The 23,446-nt window shown below is 46.9% G+C and overlaps 3 protein-coding genes across 6 annotated transcripts in view; 1 reads left to right on the top strand and 2 right to left on the bottom strand.

The window, feature by feature from the left end:
- Window positions 1-1,803, bottom strand: part of DVL1 (dishevelled segment polarity protein 1) — a 136,943-nt gene extending 135,140 nt beyond the window's left edge. Inside the window, exon 1 of one of the 2 annotated variants that reach the window (XM_084822185.1) lies at window positions 877-1,803. In XM_084822185.1, coding sequence (XP_084678311.1) covers window positions 877-1,046 — 170 coding nt within the window. In that variant the 5' untranslated portion in view covers window positions 1,047-1,803. The remainder of the gene's footprint in view (window positions 1-876) is intronic. The other variant, XM_084822186.1, reaches the window with a different exon arrangement.
- LOC146335212 (uncharacterized) lies at window positions 1,206-21,795 on the top strand. Of its 2 annotated transcripts, XM_084822189.1 has the most exons (4): window positions 1,206-1,433; window positions 7,244-7,307; window positions 19,669-19,727; window positions 21,508-21,795. In XM_084822189.1, exons 1-4 carry the CDS (start codon window positions 1,372-1,374, stop codon window positions 21,623-21,625), a joined length of 303 nt encoding a protein of 100 aa, XP_084678315.1. In that variant the 5' UTR covers window positions 1,206-1,371; the 3' UTR covers window positions 21,626-21,795. The 2 variants fall into 2 exon arrangements, 1 of the variants encoding a protein (XP_084678315.1); XR_014786058.1 differs by lacking the exon at window positions 19,669-19,727 and having other exon boundaries at window positions 1,246-1,433; window positions 21,508-21,772.
- The window catches only part of MXRA8 (matrix remodeling associated 8), a 39,335-nt gene continuing 35,896 nt past the window's right edge, over window positions 20,008-23,446 (bottom strand). Inside the window, exons 10-11 of one of the 2 annotated variants that reach the window (XR_014786056.1) lie at window positions 20,762-22,405; window positions 20,009-20,688 (exon numbers count right to left, since the gene is read on the bottom strand). Coding sequence is in view for 1 of the 2 variants with exons in the window: in XM_084822188.1 (XP_084678314.1) it covers window positions 22,380-22,405 (26 nt within the window). In the remaining variant the exon portion in view is untranslated. Of the gene's footprint in view, window positions 22,406-23,446 lie in introns of both variants that reach the window. The other variant, XM_084822188.1, reaches the window with a different exon arrangement.

Genomic DNA, 23,446 nt, shown 5'->3' with positions numbered 1-23,446 from the left:
CAGACAACCTCGAGCCCAGAAGATGATCACAGCCACATACCCCTAGCACCCCAAAGATTTGGGAAGACCCACACCCAGGCTAAGCCTCTCTTTGTAACTGAGCAATGCCACCAAAGGGGGTCTACTTAGCATCTCCCTAAATACAGCTCACATCAAGTTGGGGAAGGTTGAACTCACACCCCTGCTGGCAACCTAGATTCCACAAAGCCAAATCTGAGCTTCACGTTACCTGTATGGGTAAGTGGGGAAAGTCCCCTGCCTCACACCGTCAGCTCCTTCAACTTTAATATTATTGCCAAATATAATGCTCATGGACACACAAGCTATTCCTTCCAGGCTGACACATGGCAGAAAATCCAAACACAACACAACCCACCACTTTATCTTTTGCCCTTGTTACCTGGCAGTGCCCACCTCTTCCGGAGTGGCACCATGTACCTTCTGGTTTCTTGGCCTCCTAACCTACCCCCCCCCCTTCAACTGATTAAAGCCATGGCAGGGGGAGAGAAAGGGGGGAGGGAAAACACCTATCATTTTAGCTGCACTTTCTTCCACTACCAAACCCATAAAATAACTCCCATTTGCAAAGCCAGGAATTTGATGCATGCCACTGAACAGGCGGAAATGTATCAAGCCAGGAAGAAGTCTCAGGTCAGTTTTCAGAGCTAGCATTACATACTGTCTCACCACCACCACCGCCAACTGGGGAGAAAACAGGTGTCGGGGCAGAGGAGTGGGTTGATAAACCACAGCAGGCTTGAACACTCCCAACATTCTGAGACACACACAATTCACATCTCGTGAAGGCAAAGGAGGGAGGCTGGATTTCCAAACGTCGCCTTTGAAACAGATATAAATACAAGAATGCCAACTTACCCAAAATCCTGATCCATAGATTTGAAGAAAAATTTGTAGTTATGCACAGGCCGGTTGCTGAGTACATTTTTAAAATCAGCCAAAGTGACTTTTTCCGGAGAGACGGGCAATTTCACCAAATAAGGGGTTTCTTCTTCATCAATGTGATAGATTATTTTTGTCTCCGCCATGGAAGAAGGGAGGGGGTGGAGGGGGGGGGAACAGGGGAGAGGGGGGGAAAGGAGGGATCTTCCAAGCAGGGGAGGGGGGGAAGAAAAGGGGGTGGAAAAAGGAGAAGAAAAATGGGGAGGGGGACAAAATGAAGGCCAAGTTCAAGGTGCCAGTCACTCAGTTCCTTCGTTTTACAAGGCAAGGTTTGCCTCCAAACAGGAAGGGAAATGTCAGTGCCTGCCGAATGCTACCGTAGAAGCCCATGCATCGAAGGGATGTGATGATGCTCACATCGCTCCCTAGCTGCTCAGACCGAGAACGACACCCTGGCACGGGCTCCCCAGAATGCATCCTCCCCGATCCAGGGGGCTGGGGGCTTACAGCATCCAACCCGACCCCTTCTTCCGGTAAGCAAGGCCGGGTTTGCCAGACTCCGCAATCCGGGGGCGCACAAAGGAAAGCGCCTCTCCTTCTCTTCCCCACCGCCCCTCCAAAACCCCTGTCTTCCTTGGGTAGTTCTCTGTGCCTGGCTTGTAACAATGCCGATATATTTCAACTGATTGCAGTGCTGAAATCAAGCTAGGTGCAAAGGCGGAAGAGATCTGAGCAGCCCTTTGGCTTGCAAAGATGGGTTTGGAAGGATGTTATTTAGGAGAAAGGAGGAAAGGGAGCGGGGGAAGAAACCAAATCTCCTTCCAAAACAGCAGATTAAAGGTCTCCGCTGCAGCCACCAGCTGTGTAGGGCGAGCAACAACAACAAAAAAATGCTTTATCTCTGTCTACCCAAAGTCCTCTCTTCGCCTTGGTAGTCTCCTCCCCACCCACGCAGTTTAAAGGGAAACAGCTCGGATTTTGCTTTCCAAAGGCGCAGCGTAATTGCGCACGCGCGCAGACCAGGGGTTTTTTTTTGGGGGGGGGTTGCTTTTTAAACTGCGGGGATTCTTGCAAATGAGATTTCAAACATACGTGCGTTAGGGGGAGGGGGGTTCAGAAATAACCACAAAATCAGAGATCAGCCCCCTCTCTCTCTCTCCCTAAACAAATCAATGCAGTGTTTCCTAGGCGGTCATGTGACGCCCCCGCCCCCTTCCACCCTTTCCTGCTTTCCCGGTCGTGTGGAAGTCCCCAATAAGGCGGTCAGGTGCAGAGGTGGATAGGGCTCTTGCCCGTGCAAGAGGGAATTTCAGCGGCTGTCTCTTGTCATGCTGAAAAATCATCTCGTTCCATCTATCCCTACCTGACTTTTTAAGATCTCTTTCAGTAGTGCTACACGGTGGTTTCTGCCAACCAAAGGAAAGACATTAGCACAGACGTTTCCCTAAGTAGAATGTTGTTGTTTTTTAAGGACCTCAGCCCAAAGTCCTTCAGAATATGTGCAGAGTGTCTTAAATTGAGAGAGAGAGACTTTGTTTCTAGATTTTGACAGTTGTCATACTAAATGACAAAACAGCAGAGGAATTGATAAATATAAAGATATGTATCCATTCCTCTGTATACATAATAGTTATGTATCTATTCCTTTTATATTATTCTTTTTAACTATTTGTATTGTATTCTTTTAATTGTTTGTAAGCGGATCAAAAACACTCTAGGTCACACTTGTCTTTCCACGCGCTCATTTTACTGGTTTTTGTTTTCTGAATGATTTTTTTTAAAAAAAATGGATGACAATAAAAAGTGGAGAAAAATGGTTGGGAAAGATGAATATGGTAAATCTCTCTGTGTTAGGCTGCTGCAAAAGGCACATGAGCCGAGGGGGGGGGGGAGTAGCAACTCTAAGGATGTTGTGTACCATTCTGGACTGCAGACAGCTCTCAGTTTTAGACACATCTAGGGCCCCATAGCTTACATTTACAGAACACATAAAAATGTATTGTTCCCTCAGGAAAACCTTTTAGGATCTTTCTTTTACCATTCTTCAATGCAGATAAGAGGAAACATATAAAAGCCCAGTTGAAGCCACATTAAAAAGGGGAGAAGCAAGTCTTTAATTGTCTCTTGACACCACGGCGTCCTCCACTGATCTTAATTGGCAGCATAGCTGAGGTCTTCAACATGGTGCCCCAACCCCCCAAGGCACCAATGTGCCTGCAGAAGACTTTCTTGACAATCCAAAATCTCTTGGAGTTTTAAAATTATGTTTTAACTGGGAGGCTGGTGAAGTGCTGCCCTTCAGAGTCATTTTTATTTGGATTCCAAAGCCTGGTTTTGTGTTTGGGCAAGTTGCTTTTCTTTTAGTCTCACCAGTTTGCCTTCTAGAAAATGGATGTTTTGAGGCAAGCCGTGCTCACCATGGCAGCTGCTTTATCAATGTGCAAGCCACATCCCATGGCAGCCATTTTGTGAGAGTGCCAGTGACACTCTCCCCAAAGTGTCCACCAACCCAAAAAGTTTGGGGACCTGCAGTATAAACTGAAGACAGACTTTTTTTCCCCCCTTAAACAATATGAAAATATAAGAAGAGCCAAAGTCCTATCTTGTCCAGGATTAAGTTCCTACAGTCACCAACTAGATGCCTCCAGGAAACCCAAAAGCAGGCGTGCAATAGCCACCCCCGCCCTGCCGCCGCCCATGTTCCCCAGCAACTGGTGTACATAAGCATACTGCCTCTGATATTGGAGGTAGCATAGAGTCATCAGGACTAGAAACCATTGATAGCCTTCTCCTCTGTGAATTTGCCTAACCCCCTTTAAAGCCATCCAACTTGGTGGCCATCACTACATCTTGTGGAAGTGAATTCATAGAATCATAGAATAGTAGGGATGGAAGGTGCCTACAAGACCATCAAGTCCAACCCCCTGCTCAGTGCAGGAATCCAAGTCAGAGCATCCCTGACAGATGGCTGTCCAGCCTCATCTTGAATGCCTCCAGTGTGGGAGATTCCATAGTTTAACTATAGGCTGTGCAAAGAAGTCCTTTTATCTGTCCTGAATCTCCCACCGATCAGCTTCTTGGGATGACACTGGCTTCTAATATTATTTGAGAGAGATAAAAACATCTCCCTCGCCACTTTATCCACCATGCATAACATTGCAGACGTCTGTCATGTCTCCCCATACTCCAGACATTCTAACCTTTCGTCATAGGGGAGTTCCTTTAGCCCACTGCTCTTTTTGGTTGCTCTTCTCTACATCTTTCCTAGTTCTACAATATCTGGTTTGTACTTCTTCACACATCATGCAACAGGTGTATAGAACTCACTGCTGCAAGTTGAATCAGTGAGTCAACTGATCAGTGAGTTGAATCAAGATCAGTAAACAAAGTAGGTTTTCACCTCCAGATATGAGGGAATGGACGTGTGCATGTCAGGTTTCCCAATCCCCCCAGCGCACACGCTCAGGCAATCTGACACCAGACATCCAAATCAGTGAGATTTCTTTATTGCAGGAAATCCCACGGCAAAAGCTAAATGGTTACACTCTTCAGAAATCATATAGCTGATGGTCAGTAGCTATAGGCTCCATGTAATTCCAGAACAGTCCAGAGCTAGACACTACCACGAGTGAGATCCTCATCAATGTGGTTTCCCCATTGCCATCTCCACAGTTCTGAACGCAAGGGAAGGGACTCGGGATTCCTGGCGTACCTAACCCGGGCAATCTTTATGCGGGGTTCCAAACCCCAGACAAGGACTGGGAATGATTCCTGGAATGACCCCATCAGGCAATCAAGGGATAAATTCTTGAAACGCCTAAACCAAACCACACCCATAGAGAGTCCAGCTTTGAATCTTTGGTTGATGACTCCAGGCTGCATGGTCAAGGCCTATCAAGATCAAGGGAAGGGCAAACCCAGACACGCAGGGAGTTCCGTGCCGCTGCTTTCGCATTGGTAACTCCACACTGCGTGTGTCCAGGGCAGAGGAAAGTCCAAAAGTCATAGATCAAACCCAGCCTGCCGATACGCTGAGCTGACGACAAACAACGACACACAACCCACAGCAACAAGAGTTCAAGTCTATGAAAAGCCCCACGGTACTGTTCATGGCAAGTCTTTAACAATCCAAAGTTCCAATCCATGTGCAGAGTGCCTCCAAAAGCCCAGACGATGATGGATCCAAACAGAGAAGTCTTTGGGCAATGAAAACAAGACGTTCCTAGCAAAGGCTCTTCGCCTTTGCATCAACTTAAAAGGGAAGGCGTCACTGTAGGACACCCCCTCTGGATCCCTTGACAGACATGGGCCTTTAGCCGTTCCAAGGCCCCTGCCTGAACAGGGCGGCACTGCCCAGGCCTCCAGCACTGACGCTTCGACCTGGGCGACCCTTCTGCAAACCCCGCCCCACCTCTGTCAGGCTCTCACGGGCAGCTTCCAGCCTCCCTGCCTGCCAAGGCCGGACCAGCAGGTGAGCAAGGAGTTGGGTGATTCCCCCTGGCTCTGCTCTGAGAACACTGACAGAGAGAAGCTCACACCGACTCTGACAGTCCAGAGGCTGAGTAGGCCCCAGCTCTTCCAGGCTATTCCTGGTCAAATCCTGGCTATCACCTACAAGGCCTGCTGCAGCACTAAAGCTGGGTCCTGACAGTGCATATTATATGTGGGAGAAAGCGTTTCCATAGGGTGGCCACATGTCCTGCTTTATGCAAGCACACAGGTCACCTGGTTGGTCTTCCCCGCTATGGTGAGATGTATAGAATTCGTGTGGTGCAGCACCTAATTGTGCCAGTGTGGCAGATGAAAGGAACAAACCAGATGCACAACTCAAATGGGTTATTCAGTTGGCCACAACTTTATTATTTTTGTCTAAATAGGATTGGCGGAGGCATAGGGCATGGATCCTGAAATCGGGCAGCCTGTCTGCTGTCTGATTCCCCTTCTTGGCCCGCCTGCCAGGAGCGTTGGCAGAGAGTGGCTGGGTCAAGGGCCCACCACAGCGCAGGCCGCTAATGTGGGCCCCTTTCTCGCTACCTTGGATGCAGCAGCCTGGTCTTGATGCCACATCCCCAAGATCCCTTTAAGGGGATCCCTGCTATGGGGGAGCGGGGAGCCCAATCCCGCTCCCCCTCCCAAATTGGTCCAACCCAGTGCCTACCAGCACGCCCACATCGTTGCAACAGAAAACAAAACAGAGCACAACACCTATGGCTGATTTCCTGACGGTACAGCTCAACTTATTTACAATGGACATCATCTTGCAATGACGGAAGTGAAAACCCTGCCCCCTTTCTGCCAGCTGGAAAGCAGGTGAAATTCCTTCTCAGCCGCGATAGCTGGCAACTAACTTCCATCCACTGCAAGACCTTCTGCTACCAGGCATGGGTGGGTGGGGAAGTCAGCGAGAGCAATCGCCAAGCCAAGCCATGCCGTAGGTTATGAGCCTTAGGTGGACCAGAGTGAAAACTGCATGCCACAGGTCTCACTCTGGTCCACCCCTTTTTGGCCCTGCCCCCATTGAGTCAATCAGCCTTCCGGTTGGCTCAGCAGCTTCCCTCTTTCTCCCGCCACAGGGCCCACAAAAGATGGCTCCCCAGCAAGCAGGAACTTAGCTTCTATTTAAACTACGGTAATTCCTTCCTAAATTTGCATCAATACACATAAATTAGCATATGCATTTTATGCAGGTGTGTCCTTTTTTGTCCGTGCCTAGGTTCCCTAGTAGGAACATAAGAAACTGCCTTGGTCTGTCCATCCAGTTCAGTATGGACTACTCTTAACTACATGCTCTCTTTTTCCCATCACCTTCTACCTGATCCATTTAACTGGACATGTTGGGTCTTGAACCTGAGACTTTCTGTATGAAAAGGAGGCTCTCTACCACTGTGCTATGACCCCTTCTTTATACGCAAGGCCCAATACACAACGTAATAACCAGCATCTTCAGTTGCGGAGGAAAGCAGCTTATAAGAAAGCAATAAATATACAAATCTCACATATTAATAATAACAACATAAAATTATTATTCTTTTTATTAGTAGTACTACTATAACTCTGCCTATCAATCTCCCCTTACTTGCCTTTTTTCTAAGCTAAACAATCTCAGACGTTGTAACCTTTCCTCGTAGGGGAGGTGTCCAGCCCCTTGATCAGTTTAGTTGCCCTTTTCTGCCCTTTTTCCAGCATTACAATATCTTCTTTTAGGTGTGATAACCAGAACTGTACACAGTATTCTAAGTGTGGTCGCACCACAGATGCGTATGAGGGCCATATGATCTTGGCAGTTTTAATTTCAATTCCTTTACTAATTATGCCTAACACGGAATTTGCCTTTTTTTCACAGCCGCTGCACTCTGGGTCGACATTTTCATCGCGCTGTTCACCACAACTCCAAGATCTCTTTCTTGGTGAGTCACCTCTAGCTCAGATCCCATCTGTTTATATTTCTATTTCACAGCCCCAAGGTACTGAAAACAGGCTAAGGCACAATTTAAGCCAAGGCTGAAATTCTGACACAGAAACCGAGCATTCCGTTCCGATAGGTAGTAAGTAGACAACTGGCCACTGGAGGGAAGCAAAGGCATTGCAGCAAATCCGGCCTCCATATGCTACCAGTATTCGGTGCAATAGGTTGGAAACCTTTAAATGCGGAGGGGTTCCGAGGATCACAGCTATTTCCCAAAGTTAGTACATTTCCATAGACTAGTCTGTGGCGAGGATATGTATTATTTATCTTATTTTGAGCACACTCCAGGAGAGAGCAAAGGACAGGAAGGCCTGGCGTGCTATGGTCCATGGGGTCACGAAGAGTCGGACACGACTGAACGACTGAACAACAGCAAATAGAATAAAATCCCTAAGTGCTTCACATATAAATATTAAAAACTTCATTTAAAATATAATATGAAAAACACAACGTTAAAAAGAATTCCAGTGTCAATAAAGGCAATACAACAAGCAGTAAGAAGGAACGGGATGATTCATTGGCCCTGGGAAAGCCTGGCTGAACAAGTCTGTTTTCAGAAGCGTTTGAAAGACACCACATTTTCTGCCTCCTGATCTGCATGGGGGAGGGTTTTCCAAAGGGTGGGTGCCACTACCAAGAAGGCCACCAGTCGAGGTATTGCGTGGTGACATTCCGTTAATTTCAGAATGACCACCAAGGCCTCCCATGATTTTAAAAGTAACATGGGTGTGTATAAGGGAAAGTGGTCTTCTAGGTACCCTGGTCCCAAATTGTTTAGGGCTTTGCATGACAATAGCATAACTTTATACGTGGCTTGGTAGCTAATAGCCTTAAGGCTGCTCCGGAACTTGAAGTTAGTACAGCAGCTCGGCTGCTATCAGGAGCTGCCCCTTTTCAACATGCAACTCCTTTGCTGAGGGAACTGCACTGGCGGCCCATTTGCTACCGGGCCAGGTTTAAGGTTTTGATACCAGTGGACAAAGCCCTAAACAACTTGGGACCAGGATACCCGAGAGAGTGCCTTCTCCCCTATTAACCTGCCCATCACTGAGGGCATCAGAGGGCATGCTCTTGGTGGACCCATGGCCCAGTTGGAGTCCACCAGGAAAACAGCCTTCAGTGTGGTGGCCCCCTTCCTGTGGAATTCCTGCCTTTGGAGGTCAGGCAGGCGCCAGTGTTGCGTTGCTTACGGCGCCTCCTGAAAACAGCTCTTTTCCAGGAAGCCTTCCTTGGCTGACCAGCCTCAGTTTAACTGGCACTCTGTTTTTTAAAGAATAATTTTAATATCATGTTTCATTCTCCTTATCTTTTGTTCACTTGATCTCTTCTTGGCCACCGCTCCGGAATCTATTTAGATGTGAGGCGGTATACAAATGTTGTAAATAAATAAATAAAAGGCAGCCAGTGCAGTTCTTTGAAGACAGATGTTATGCGAGTGTAGGTGGGTGTCCCAACACGCACCCTAGCTGCTGCATTCTGCATTCGGCAGCTTCTGAGAACGAGGGGGGCAAAGGAGATAAAGCAATTGCTTTCGTGGGATCATCTCCTCGGTCTAGGGGCCCATTCAAGCTTTGTGAGTTGGGCAGAATGTTGGTGTCAGACTGAAAAGAGAGCTCCTTTCTTGAGAAAACATAATATGGTGGTGGGGAGGGAGGAGGAAACCACATGGAGGAGTTTCAAATTGATGTGGGGCTAGCCTTGGGCTTGGTCCAGAAGGGGCAGCTAGTGCAGGATGTGGCCATCAGGATGCTAAGTGGGGCATCTGGCCATGCATACATTACACCAGTGTTGAAACAACTGCCTGGCTATATATGAGCTACTGAGCCAAGTACAAGGTCTCACTGTTGGCCTATAAAGCCCCGAACACCTTGGGACCAGGTTACCTGGCGGATCGCCTTCCCCAGTGTGGGAACACTGTGATGATCGCAGGAGGCCATGCTGGTTGCCCCGCAGCCTGCAGAATGCCATCTTGCAGCAACTTGGGAACGGGCCTTCTCAGTGGTGGCTCCCACCTCATGGAATGCCCTCGCCCCTGGTATTCAGGAGGCTCCAACTGTGGTGTGTTTTAGGCACCAGGTAAAGGCCCACCTCTTCTCCCAGGCCTTCCCTGACCAACTGTGCTGGCCACTTTGTTAATTGTGGAGTTCTAAGGATTTGGTTTTCCATTTTTTACAAATGTTTTCTAGAAATGTTTTTGTTTCTATTAGGATGTGTTTTAATGTGTTTTAATCTTTGCTGCAAACTTCTTAGAGATGTTTTTTAGATGTGGGAAGCGGCATAGAAATCTATTAAAGGCACAGTCCTATGCATGCTAAGAGAGAGAAAAGTTCTACTGCTCCCAGCATTCCCCAGCCAGCCATGCTGGGAGTTGTAGGACTTTCTTCTGTCTAAACATGCCTAGGATGGCACTCTAAATAAATAAATAAATGGCCAGACTCTCCTGCAGAGAAGGGGAGATCGTAAGCTTTTCGAAGTCACCTGGCAGTGGCCGTTACATCAGGCTGCAGCAGGGACAACTCCGTTGACTCTGCTTTCAGCTCGTCTTCTCCTTTTCCATTCCAGCTGGTTGTTGTAAGAACTTTGTAACTAACAACTAGTAACTGAGTTTGCTTTTTTCCTCTTCCCTCTTAATCTTCTTCTTTTTTTGGTGTGTCGTGTCTTTTAGATTGTAAGCTTTGTCGTAGAATCATAGAATAGTAGGGCTGGAAGGGGCCTATAAGACCATCGAGTCCAACCCCCTGCTCAGTGCAGGAATCTAAGTCAAAGCGTCCTCCTTGCCTAGCCAGCGGCCAGAAGAGGGACTGCTCTTTCTTGCCAGGGGTCTAAACAGAGGGCTTGAAGAGGGCTTTTGGACTGAGGCTTACGGCCACCTGCAGCCCCGGGGATGTAGGTTGCACACCTCTGCTGAGAAGTATATAACAACAACAGCAGCAGCAGCAGCAGCAGCAACAACAGAAGAGGAGGAGGACAAAGAAGAGGAGCTGGGTTTTGCAGGACCACATTTCTAGCATGTGATCTGACTGGAAAAACATTTTATTATTATTTCGAAAGCATGTTTTAATCTCCACAAAGAAGCTCCATTTCTACTTAACAGTGTGCGAAAATACGGCATTCTGTGCAGGCAGTGTGAGGGCCTGCACACACACCCAGCGGTTCTCATTCAGATAGAAAGATGGGGCAATTAACACATTTTTAATCATCCACAGGAAATAAGAGCATCCTGCTGACAAGCTACAGCTGTGCGTTGGAGAGTGATGATAATGAAAATTTTACATTGGATAAATGTGGCAACTCAGGGTTATTTCTGCACCTGCCTGGGACCCCCTCCCCCAGACTGCCTCCAATTAAATCGGCTCACAAATTAGGCCTCGCTGGTTTGTGACAAAGATCAGCACTCTCTCTCTCTCTCCCCCCTCAGTCCTAGATTCTCAAGATGCCCGTTTATTACTCATTTGGACAGCCATTTCCAATGTACAAAAATTATTTACACTTTGGATTTATAATTTAATTTTCCCCTGCTGTGTATCCTCACAGTATCCATGTGGAACCCGTGAAGCTGATCAAGCTACACCGGAGTGTAGGGTTGCAAGTCTACTGAGAGACTCAGGGATAGATTCATAGAGATGGAAGGGACCTGAATGATCATCTAGCCCAGGGGTGGGGAGAGGGCAGATCTCCAAATGTTTTGGACTTCAACTCCCAGCATTAGCCATGCTTCTGGGGGTTGAAGTCCAAAACATCTGGAGATCTACCTTCTGCCCGCCCCTGAATTCTACACCAATCGCCTGCCAATGCAGTAAATCCACTGACCATCCAGCCTCTGCTTCAAAACATCTAACTAAGGAGAGTCCACCATCATCCAAGGCAGTCTGTCTCTCTGTCAAACAGCTCATTCCGGCAGAAGGTCCTTCCTAACAGTGATCAAAATCCCTCTCTTGTCATTTGAACCCGTTGGTTTGGGGTCCTTCTCTCCGAAGCAGCAGAAAACAGATTTGCTCCTTCATTTATACCTGGTGCCATCCAGATGTCTGAGACTACAACTGTAGCAATTAGCCATACAGGCTGGGGCTGATGCAAGTTGGCCCCAGGTTTTTGAGGGACCCTGGGCACAACACCCTCCATGAGCCTCCTCCCTCCGTGAGTCGACCTTCTCACCAACATTGTCACCAGCTGTTCTTGCTCCCCTTCCTTTCTCATCATTGCTGCCCCTGGCTTGCTGGACAGGCAGAGAGCCAGGGAGCAAGGAGGCCGTGGCATCTACTGCTCCTCCTTACCACCACCATCATGTCCAGAGCGAGAGGCAGGTGAACAAACAGGTTCCTTTTGTGAAAAGGAGGAGCAAGTCCAAATGGCTCTTGTCAATAGGTCCCTGCTGAAGTGTGGACCCTTGTTAAGTGCCCAACCACACCTACCCTTGACACCCACCTTGGGCACCAGGTTAGGGAAGCCTGCTCTATGTGATAGCTGCAGGGGGTGGAGCCTGTGAGATCAGGAGGTGGAGCCTATTGGCCCCTGTGGGGGGCAGAGGAAAGGATAGCGGCTGGCAGTTAAAAGGCTCAAGCAACAGGTGACAGGAACAACCCTTACCTGAGTGAGACCCTGGAGAGTCGCTGCCAGTCAGAGAAGACCCTCCTGGGCTAGATAGACCGATGGCCTGGCTCAGTGTAAGGCTTAACGTGAGAGCCAGTTTGGTGTAGTGGCGAGAGTGTTGGACTGGGAGTCGGGAGGTCCGGGTTCTAGTCCCCACTCAGCCATGGAAGCTCACTGGGGGACTTTGGGCCAGTCACTGATTCTCATCCCAACCCACCTCACAGGGTTGTTGTTGTGAGGCTAAAATGGAGAGGAGGAGGATTATGTATGCTGCTTTGGGTTCCTTAAGGAGGAAAAAAGACAGGATATAAATGTAATAAATAAATAAAATGAATAAATAACATGAGAGGCTGCCAGATAGCTGAATGCAAAATCCCTGAGCACCCAATGTGGAATTTATTCATGCCCCATTTTCTATCAGTACAGATCCGTTGGACAACCCTGGTGCCTTTCACAGGAAAGGGACACAGACAACCATTACTTCTCTAAAGCTGTGTGAACATTTCATTCATATAGCGCCTTCCCTACCTTTTGTATTGCTTTGCTGATACGATGACTGCATGTCCTCTTATACAGAGGGCAGTTCTCTGTTTGAAGGTGTCCTCTGCTTGAAGGTGTCCTCTGCTTGAAGGGTCCATCTATCCAATTCTGGTTTCAAGGTAAAGAACCATACGAACGGTTGCCCGTCCTTAGCACCTGGACAGCCTATTGAACAGTCTTCCACACTGTGGTGAGACGTACTGTATTTCTATTTAAATTATAGTAATTCTTTCTAAATTTGCATCTCTCCATATATATTAGCGCATGCACACTTTATGCAAATCCTTGCCCTTTTCTGTCCTCCTTGTTTAGTTGATGCATTTCCTCTTCCTTGGCAATTCATAAATGGACACCCTATCTGCTGACTGAGCAACTACAGAAACCATAAGTGGAAGGACTATAGCTTAGTGGAAAAGCAGATGCATTCGGTCCCAGGTTCAATTCCTGTCAACTCCAGTTAAAAGGTTCTGGTAACAGTGAATGGAGAGTCTGAGACCCTGGACAGATGGTGCTCATTGGGGTAGACAATGCTGGACCTGATGGGTAAATACTCTGAGCTCATATAAGGCAGCTTCCTAAGGACATGAGAGAGAGCTCCTAGAATTCATAGCCATCCAGAGGCTTTGTCTTGACTGCCAATTGCAAGAGACAATGCCACATGGCCCCATTCTCTTCCTTGACTGAAGAGGGCTTAGTCAGAAACTATGATAGTTGGCTGTCAGGGCCAAGTCAGGAACACTGGGCTGCATCTGATCTGGACCATGTGATTTCCAGCCAAGGAGAAGTCATCACGGGTTCCTAAGGGTTGGCACTTGACGTGCAGCAAGATTATTTGTTATTGTTGTTGTTATTGCTATTGCCATTGGATGTATATGGCTGCCCATGAACACATGTTTCCTGGATGGCTTAGAAAGCAAAAGAAAACTGAAATATTAAAGTACAAAATACTAATTTAAAATGGTTTTTTAAAAAAAAAAAACTGTTACACACAGCACAAAACTTTCCTCCTTGGCAGGGAAAAATAAAATCAGATGACCAAAAACAGCATAGAGCCTGGATTTTAAAATGCAGGTTGTTCTCATCTGATCTTGGAAGCTAAGCAGGGTCAGCCCTGGTTAGAACTTGGATGAGGGACTGCCTGGGACTCAACAGTCCTGCACTGAGCACTTCCTGCACTGAGCAGGGCGTTGGACTTGATGGCCTTGTAGGCCCCTTCCCACCCTATGATTCTATGATCCCTCTATGACCTGGCTCTGGATAGACAATGACTGGGTTCACATAACACGATAACCCACGCTCAAAGGTTGAGCATGGGTTGAGTGTGGGTTGTCATTGCACCGTGGGTTGTCGTTGAACCATGGGTTCTTGTGTTGTCTGAACACAGCCATACTAACAAACTATGGTGTGTTAACCACAAACAACGCACAGTTCTCAAACCAACAACAAACCATGAATTCTCTTCAAGGGTTGCTTGTGGCTGGGTTCAGCACGGCTGGGTTCAGACAACACAACAACTCACGTTTTAACAATAACCCACACTCAACCCGAATTCAATCTTTGAGTGTGGGTTATCATATTGTGTGAACCCAGCCAATAAAGGAGGCGGGAGCTGGGATGCCACTACCAAGAAGGCCCTTTCTTTAGCAATCACTGCTACTGCTCTTTGGCCAGACAAGGGCAGCACAGGAGCCCAGATTATTGGTATTTATCCAGTATCGAGAGCCGGAGTTGCTCCTATCCCCTTCTGTGACAGAAGGTGGCCTAGAAGCCATTCTCAGTCCCTCGCTAGATTAGGCCTGAGTCTCAAACCCAGTCAGAGCCCCAGAAGCCCTGATAAAGATGCTGATAAAGAGAGCTTCGGCTATTGGGCGGTATAGAAATGAAATAAATAAAATAAATAAATGAAATAAATAAATAGATTCACCAAAAATACGGATTCCAAGCCGCCCCCGTTCTTTTCAAAATAGCCTACGCAGAAGCAAAACTCAGCGGGTTGCTTGCTCTGAAAGTTCATGGGCAAAAAACGCCTCCTCAGAGTTAGAAGGTCAAGAAAAACTCCATCCGCAAGGCCTGGAATTTGCTGCCAAGCCAGCCGCTGCTGTCAGCTTTGTCACCAAGGCAACCATGGTGTATCCTATGGAAAGGATATGGGAAGCCACGGTTGAGGTTGCAAGCACACAACTGAATATTGATTCCAGAGTTCCAGAAGAACATGGCAAAATAAAACACGTCCCCTACTTTTGTGCCAAAGCCGTTTTTTCCTCCTTTTTTCTTTTTTGGAAAAGTATTTCTTCCGTATGGCCGAGTTATAACGACATTTAACGTAACCCTTTTTTTAAGGACACAGCAGGATATAAAGCGTCTCCCAGTTTCCAGACAAATAGATCACTCCCAAGAAGTATTGTAATGACTGTAGCAGATGACTCTCGCTTCCCCACAGACAGCTGGTGGTGGTGGAATGGGGCAAAAATCTGGGGGGGCCTTCCTCTTCTTTAAAAATAATTATTAGTGCAGCTTAGTTGCATGTGAAATATATTTTTCAGGGTGCGAAATAAATTAAGATATATGTCAGTCTTCAGTAGGGAACTAGATAGCTCAATGTTTATTGAGGAAAACCTGCCCTACTTTACTCAGTACAGTGAATTATGGGGTGGTGTGAAGCCAAGTCCTATCAAGCAGTGTCAGTCTGTAGCCAGCACAAGTCACTCCAAGAGCAAATTTTCTTTTGACGCTCAGAGCAATGAGCATGCTTTCAGCGAGCTTTTATCTGGGTCAGGGGATACCACATAACCCATTCTAGCCTATCACTGTTAAGCGATGCTAGCGAGAAAAGGAGTCCAAGATGGGTGGGAGCTTTTCAAAAAGGAAATTCTCAAGGCACAATCACAAGCAATTCCAACAAGAAGAAAAGGTGGAAGACAACAGAAGAAGCCAATGTGGCTTCACAAAAAGCTTAGGGATGACCTGAAAACAAAAAAGGACACATACAGGAAGTGGAAAAAAGGCCAAGTAACAAAGGAAGAGTACAGGCAGATAGCACAGAATTGCAGGGATGGCGTCAGGAAGGCTAAAGCTGAGAATGAGCTGAGGTTAGCGAGGGATGTTAAAAACAACAAAAAGGCTTTCTTCAGCTACATGCATAGTAAAAGGCAGAGGAAATAAATGGTGGTTCAGCTATTAAATAAAGATGGCAAAACGATAACAGATGACAAAGAAAAGGCAGAGGTGCTCAATTCCTACTTTGGCTCAGTCTTCTCCCAAAAGAGGGTCTATGACCCCCCTGGCAAAGGCGAAGTACAGGCTGAAGGGGCAGGATTGCAGCTTGAGATCGACAGGCATATGGTCAAGGAACACCTAATGACTTGGAATGAGTTCAAATCTCCAGGGCCAGATGAACTGCATCCTAGAGTCATAAAGGAACTGGCAGAAGAACTCTCAGAACCGCTGTCTATTCTCTTTGAGAAATCATGGAGGACGGGGGAAGTGCCAGATGACTGGAGGAGGGCTAACGTTGTCCCTATCTTCAAAAAGGGTAAAAAGGAGGAACCTGGGAACTACAGACCAGTCAGTCTGACATCAATCCCTGGGAAAATTCTGGAGCAGTTCATAAAGCAATCCATCTGGAAGCACCTTGACAACAATGCCGTGATTACTCGAAGCCAACATGGATTTGTCAAAAACAAGTCCTGCCAGACAAATCTGATCTCATTTTTTGATCAAGTCACCTCCCTTGTAGACTGTGGGAATGCTGTAGACATCATATACCTCGACTTCAGCAAAGCCTTCGACAAAGTGCCCCATGATATCCTGATGAGCAAACTAGCTCAAAGTGGGCTAGATGAAACAACGATCCGGTGGATCCACAGTTGGCTACAGAATTGGACTCAAAGAGTGCTTATCAATGGGACCTTCTCAAGCTGGGGAGAGGTCACGAGTGGGGTACCGCAGGGCTCAGTCCTGGGCCCAGTGCTCTTCAACATTTTTATTAATGACTTGGAGGAGGAGGTGCAGGGAATGCTGATCAAATTTGCAGATGACACAAAATTGGGAGGGATAGCTTTGGAAGACAGAAACAAAATTCAAAGTGATCTGGATAGACTGGAGCGCTGGGCAGAAAACAACGGAATGATATTTAATAGGGACAAATGCCAAGTTCTGCACCTAGGAAAAAGAAACCAAATGCACAGTTACAAGATGGGGGATACGTGGCTCAACCACACTACAAGCGAGAAGGATCTTGGAATTGTTGTCGATCACAAGCTGAATATGAGCCAACCATGTGATGTGGCTGCAAAAAAGGCAAATGCTATTTTGGGCTGCATTCATAGAAGCATCGCTTCCAAATCCCGGGAAGTACTAGTTCCCCTCTGCTCAGCACTGGTTAGGCCTCATCTGGAGTACTGTGTCCAGTTCTGGGCACCACACTTTAAGAAGGATGCAGACACACTGTAGAGGGTTCAGAGGAGGGCAACAAAGATGATCAGGGGACTGGAAACAAAGCCCTGTGAAGAGAGACTGAAAGAACTGGGCCTGTTTAGCCTTGAGAAGAGAAGACTGAGGGGAGATAGGATAGCACTCTTCAAGTACTTGAAAGGTTGTCCCAGAGAGGAAGGCCAGGATCTCTTCTTGATCATCCCAGAGTGCAGGACACGGAATCATGGGCTCAAGTGACAGGAAGCCAGATTCCGGCTGAACATCAGGAAAAACTTCCTGACTGTAAGAGCAATACGACAATGGAACCAATTACCTGGGGAGGCGGTGGGCTCTCCCACACTGGAGGCGTTCAAGACGAGGCTGGACAGCCATTTGTCAGGGATGCTCTGACTTGGATTCCTGCATTGAGCAGGGGGTTGGACTCGATGGCCTTGTAGGCCCCTTCCAACCCTACTATTCTATGATAAGCAACTATACCTCAAATCCTATACATACTTACCTGGGAGTAAGTCGCATGAAACTCAGTGGGGCTTCTATTTTTGAAAAAATTCAGGTTGCAGCACTATTTCTAAAGTAACTTCTATGATAACAACTAAAGGGTAAGCCCCAAATATCTGTTTTCTAATCCTCAAATCCAAAACCCTGTAAAAATTTCAGGAATTGGCGCTTTTTGGAATGACAACTGTTTTGGAGCTTTTGCTTCTGGGATTTGACTGGGAGGGAGAGGTCATTTGGGGGGGGGGGGAAACTTTAATCTGGACTCCGGTTGATAACATTTTTAAGCAACGTCCTTCAGTATCAACTTGCTATATTCAAATACTTTTTATGCACCTTGAAACATGAATATAATCAAAAGACTTGGAGACCACACTTCTTATGCATTATTTTTGTAGTAGGCCATTTGTGCTACTTTATAGAAGAGCATCCTCTGTTTGAGGGGCTGACCTATCCAAGCCTGTTTTTTAAAAAAAGGGTTGGATTCAGGCTAAGTTGGTTGAACTTATGCCCATTGAAATCAATGGGAAAAGTTAGTCATGACTTAAATCCCATTTATGACAACTAACTCCATCTGGATCTAATCCAAAGAACTCGAAAAATGGAGAGCAGGGACTTTGATTTTGCCCATCAACCTTTAACACAGGGGTAACAGGCACACAGGTCATCTGGTCATAATCTTCCCCACTATGGTGAGTTGTAGTATATTTCTATCTGAATTATAGCAATCATTTCTAAATTTGTGTCTATACATATACATTAGTATATGCAAATGTTATGCAAATCTGTGTCCTCTTTGGGGGGGGCAGTACCTAAGTGGCCACCCTACGTTGGCCTGGTCAGTGGCCAAGCACATACCCAGAATCCTCTGCAACGAACAGGGATTCAGTAGCAAATAATTGGTGGGGTGGTACAGCCTGAGAGGGGGAAAGGTTCTCTGTAGATCATCAGTTTTGGAAAGCCACCATGACTGAGCACAACTATTGACCATTTCGGTTTTATAATGTCAGTGTTTTAACGGCGTTTTTAGAGTGTTCAAAGCACTTCCCTGCATTTATTTGTTTTATGAATGGATCCCCAGCATAAAAACATTTCCAACGCCGCATCATCTTCTTGCACTCCTTACAACAACCCTGTAAGGTCGGTCGGTCAGCATTTTTATCGCCATGTTGGAGATGCCAAGCTGAGAGGGTGAGAAGGAGAAAGACGGCTTGCGAACAGCTGCCTAGAAAATCCATGAGGGCAGAGGTGAAATTCAGAGTAGACTTGGGGCTTCTTGTTGTAGCTCATTCTCTTGGCCATTACAGTGGTGTAGTGGTAAATTTTGAAGTACAGGCCTTCATCATGACCATCCCCTTGGACTCAAGAGTCCCAAAACGCAGGCAGCTGTGTTGATCCATCTCTGTGTATTATATACACCTTCTGTAAAACCAGTGGGTCTTAATTATCGATTCAAGGCCATGCCACCTCAAAATACTTTGCATTACGACAGGGATAGCCCACAAACAATATATTGTTGCTCAGAAAATCCATCCGCCCTCCCCAGACGCTCTGAGGGGCGTGGCGGATTCCCTCAGGGCCAGCCCAAGACACTTTGCTGCCTGACGCAGAGCAGCAGATGCCCCCCCCCCCCCATTCAAGGGGCATAGTACCCAAAGTTAGCCGAATTATTTTGATACATATGGCAGAAAATGCCATAAGCATCCCTTCCCCTCCCTGGCAGTAGAAATACAGTAACAAGGGAAATAACTAAGAATTGACTGCCCTGTTATGACACTCATCATTTGCTGCCTGAGGCAGCTGCCCCACTCTGCCTCATGGTAGGGCCGGCCCGGGAGTCCCTGCTAATCAAAAAGACCCAGGGCTTTGAACCTGTGAGCGACTACTGTGTGCTTTGAGGGATAGTGTGGCTACAGTCTCAAGACTTCCTAGGGGAGTGGCTTTCAAACTATGTTCCAAGCCGGGGTATTCCCAGTTCACACGGAGCAATGGCGAAGAGCGAAGCAACCTGGCGAATAGCATGTGTGCAGAAATGCTGTCCTTGCGACAAACGGAGGTTATCTGGCAGGGTCAACTCGGCAGGAAAGTTGATGTGAAAAGCGTTTCTGAAAACTAGAAAGTCTGAACCACTTTCAGACTTTCAAAAATTTGAACCACTGTTCTAGAAGTGGTCCCGTGTGCGAAGGTTACCACAGACCAGAGCAAAGATCAGAGCAGCACCCTTGTTTCCTTTCTCCTTTAAGCTGTTTTGCAGCCCTGAGCGAACCGAAGGAAATATTGAAACGTGGCAGGAGTCTGACGAGTAAGTGACCCCGTTTCAAATTTTGGCCAGCGTGAGGTGCTTGGGACAGGCAAGGCATGAGATCTGATCTTTGACTGACAAAAGCGGATGAGAGAGAAAGGGGGGGGGTACAGACCAGTCATATAAGATACCAATGGCAAGAATGCAGATTTGGCTTCCAACGGAGACAGAAAAAACGCCAAGTTCTCCTGAAGAACGTCAGCTGCACATACACACACACCCTCTCCGAGGCAGCCTGCCGGACTGCCAGCCTTGGAAAATGAAAAGCAAGACAAACTCTAATCTTAATGTCAATCCTTGGGCATTTTATTAGGCTGTGCTGAGCTGGATCAGGGGCTGGTTGGTTGCAATGCGTTTATAACCCCTCTTCCCAACCCACCATCTAGTCTTTGGAAATATTGGTCTTGATTTAAGAGAGGACTGGAAGCATATTCAACAGAAGCATATTTACCAGGGTCAGTTCCTGTTTCCCCATACCCTGACCCAGATGAACCTCTTCGGGCCTATACGGGGGGGACGGGGGACGCATCCTTAGCATTTTTACTGTGAAGAGCCAGAATTGTCGTTTGTTCTTCAAAGTACAAGTCCCTCCCCCAAATCGCTAGAAGTTAAATTTAGCAATGGGTGCATCTTCTTTGACACACATGCATATAAATGCATGCGCATGGATGCTCAAGCATTATAGAATCATGGATTTGAAGGGGGGTCTGGGGGGGGCATCTAATCCAACCCCTTGCTTGGAGCAGGAAATCTAGAGTTAGAGTTAATTTTAGGCAATTTTAGACACTGGACTTAATGGTTTTATCACCTCCACCTTCCCATTTTTAGATAACAATGGGCCAGTTCACCAAGCAGCCCACCACGACTTATTTAAGCCACGGTGGGCTACGGTGTGTGCAGGGGGCCATTGTGAATATTCTAGCCGCAGCTTGTCATGTCATCTGAAACTGGCAAGAGTGGGCTGTTGGCGTGGTTAACAAACCACCCAGAACCCATGGCCTGTGGGTGGTTTGTTAACCACACCAACAACCCACCCGTGCTGTATTCAGACAACCCAACAAGGCACAATTTGGCTTAAATATTCAAAACCCGCCCGGCCCACGGAGGCATGTGCTGCAACCCACTTAATGTATCCATGGTGTTCTGCACTGACCATTCGAACCAGTTCAATGTGTATCACATCACTCACTTCAAAATGTCGTACGACTCTCCAGCCGCTGTTTGAAGACCTCCAGAAAGGGAAAGCCCACTTCCCTTCTACGTAATCGGTACACAACCTGCCTTTTCATGCCCTTACCTGCAGGTGTTGAGGTATATTCAGAACTGCTGATAACTTATCAGGAAGCCTTTAACAAAAAGAACAAGACCCCCACGGCTCCTAAATTGGTGTAGGACAGGTGATTGCAGAATAAATGCAGCATAAAGCAGGAGGAGTTGAGCCATCGATAATGTGAAATAGTAGCGGAGGGCATCCTAAAGGAGTCGTCCTTGGTATGAGAATTTGGGCAATATACATGAGTTCCTCTGTTCCATCTATGAAATATTGGGAGTTATGTAGAAGTCATCTAGCAGAAGAAGCAGGTAGGAGGGTCCAGGCTTTGTGAGCTCCCAGGAAAAGTAGCTGTGGATCCAACAGAGTCCGAAGTCTGACATTGTCCCTATATCCCCAAACAAGGCCTGGTGAGGGTCACCGCCCCACCCCTCAAGGAAAGCTGCAGGGATTTTAAAACAGGTAGCACTTTGAACAGCCTCAGATTGAGCCTTTTGTCTTCTCCCCTAGGGTGACCCGAAGGTGGAGCGACGGAGATTCCTCACCCAAAAGTTCTGATGAAGGGTTCTGCATAATACGGAAGCACGCATGTTGCGAGAACTGCAGACGCAGCTCTAAGTCAAGATAGCCATCTTTTGGGGCGGGGTGCGTGGGGAGGAAAGTAAATGTTGGTGCAATAAGAAATAGCACAATATCTTTTCTGTGTTTAACAGCAAGACAAGCTTCTACTTATTTCAGCTTATTAAAAAAAAAGGCAGTTTTAAAGAAAACCCTCAAAAAGCTGATGCAAATGAAACCAAATAATTATTAAAAGAAAAAAAAAAAAGGTTTTAAAGGGGCTGGGGGAGTTAGCAATCCCACCCAAATACCCCAAAGACACCCCACCCACCCTAAATGATCCTCATATAAGATAATAAAGAGGAAGATTTAACAGCGCCATCCTGTACCTCCTACACAGAAGTAAGTGCTATTGAATTCAGTGGGTCTTACTCCCAGGTACACGTGTATTGCAGCCTTCTGCAAGATGGTGCCCTCCGGATGAGTTGGATTAGCTAGCTGGGGATGATGTGAGTTGTAGTCCAGCACAGGCTTCCTACATTGAGCAGGGGGTTGGACTCAGTGGTCTTGTAGGCCTCTTCCAACCCTATGATTCTATGATCTATGTTCTATGTTTGAACATCTGGAGCGCACCAACTTGGGGATGGCTGGTATATAGGACTGCAGTGTCATCTAAGCTTTCGTTACCCGCCAACAGGAAGAAAGTCTACAGAGAGCTCTCGGTAAGTGGAAGGATGACATAATAAGGAAAAACAAAGCTTCTCTCATTCACTTAAATTCTGATTGCAGCTTCTGGTCCAGCCAGTAGCTTTGAGGCGTCATTTTCATTTACAGTATTCTTTCCTGAAATCTGAAAGCAAAAAAAAGGAGATGAAGGGTTACTGGGATCAAAAGTGGTAGAATGTCATGCCAGGATTCCACTGAAACACATCTATATGTTATTTATTTGAGCAAACGTTAGCCACATTCTTTGCCCCAAAAGACAACCAAACCTGCATCGGGATTACAATAACCTAAAATGGGCTTCCTCAATCTGGTGCCTTCCAAGTGTGTTGGACTACAACTTCCATCATTCTGAGCCAGCATGGCGAATGGGAGTTGTAGTCCAATGCGTCTGGAGGGCACCTGGGTGGAGAAGACTGATCTGAAAGAACAGAAGACATACGATAAATGTCAAGAAAAACACACAAATGGAACCGCTGGATGGAAAGATGCCAAAACAAAATTAAAACAAAACGCAGCATGTAAAAGAGATCCAGTTAGCCTGCAGGAAATGGCGGGGAACATCACGTGGTGCCGGAGCCCTTGTTTTGCATGCAGAAGGTCCTGGGTTCAAGTCCTAACATGTTCAGTTAAAAGATGTCAAGCGGCAGAACAAGGAAAGAACATGAGGAATGACTCCCCCTTGGAGCAGACAGGTCTGTTGTAATGCAAAGTATTTGGGGGTGGCTTGGTCTTGAATGGGCAATTACAACCCAATAACTTAATATAAGACCTGCTCCTGGTGGGGATGAGAACGGATAGAACTGGTTTGTTGATATGGATCAACACAGGTGCCTGAATTTTAGGACCCTCCTTTGGGCATGGCTATGGGTACTGTCATGATGAAGGCCCGCACTTCAAAATTTACTATGATACCACTGACTAAACACAGACCTTGTGGCCACAACATCTGGCCAAATTCTAGGACATTTCTATTTCTTCCCCCATCCCCTGCTTTTTGTATCACCTAGCCTGATGAAGAGTTCTGGAGAAGTCGAAGGCTTGCACAGTTTTGTGGCTTTTTGGTTGGTCCTAATAAAGGTATCCCCTTCATGGATCACTGCCTTGTTGTGGCGAAGGGGCTTGCGTAACTCAGTGAAGCCATAAGCTATGCCGTGCAGGGCCACCC

The sequence above is a fragment of the Heloderma suspectum genome, chromosome 15, assembly GCF_057233095.1.
Source record: "Heloderma suspectum isolate Gila_16-S chromosome 15, 16-S_ref, whole genome shotgun sequence".
NCBI classification, from domain to species: Eukaryota; Metazoa; Chordata; class Lepidosauria; order Squamata; family Helodermatidae; genus Heloderma; species Heloderma suspectum.
This window is presented reverse-complemented; position numbering and strand designations above follow the sequence as displayed.

What these genes read in the sequence shown, in the direction of transcription:
- LOC146335212 (XM_084822189.1), top strand. Translation starts at nt 1,372, where the DNA reads ATGCATCCTCCCCGATCCAGGGGGCTGGGGGCTTACAGCATCCAACCC. An exon ending in CAACCCGACCCCTTCTTCCG is followed by an intron (nt 1,434 to 7,243) that starts GTAAGCAAGGCC and finishes TTTTTTTCACAG; the next exon opens with CCGCTGCACTCTGGGTCGAC. An exon ending in ACGTGGCAGGAGTCTGACGA is followed by an intron (nt 19,728 to 21,507) that starts GTAAGTGACCCC and finishes CTTCTCCCCTAG; the next exon opens with GGTGACCCGAAGGTGGAGCG.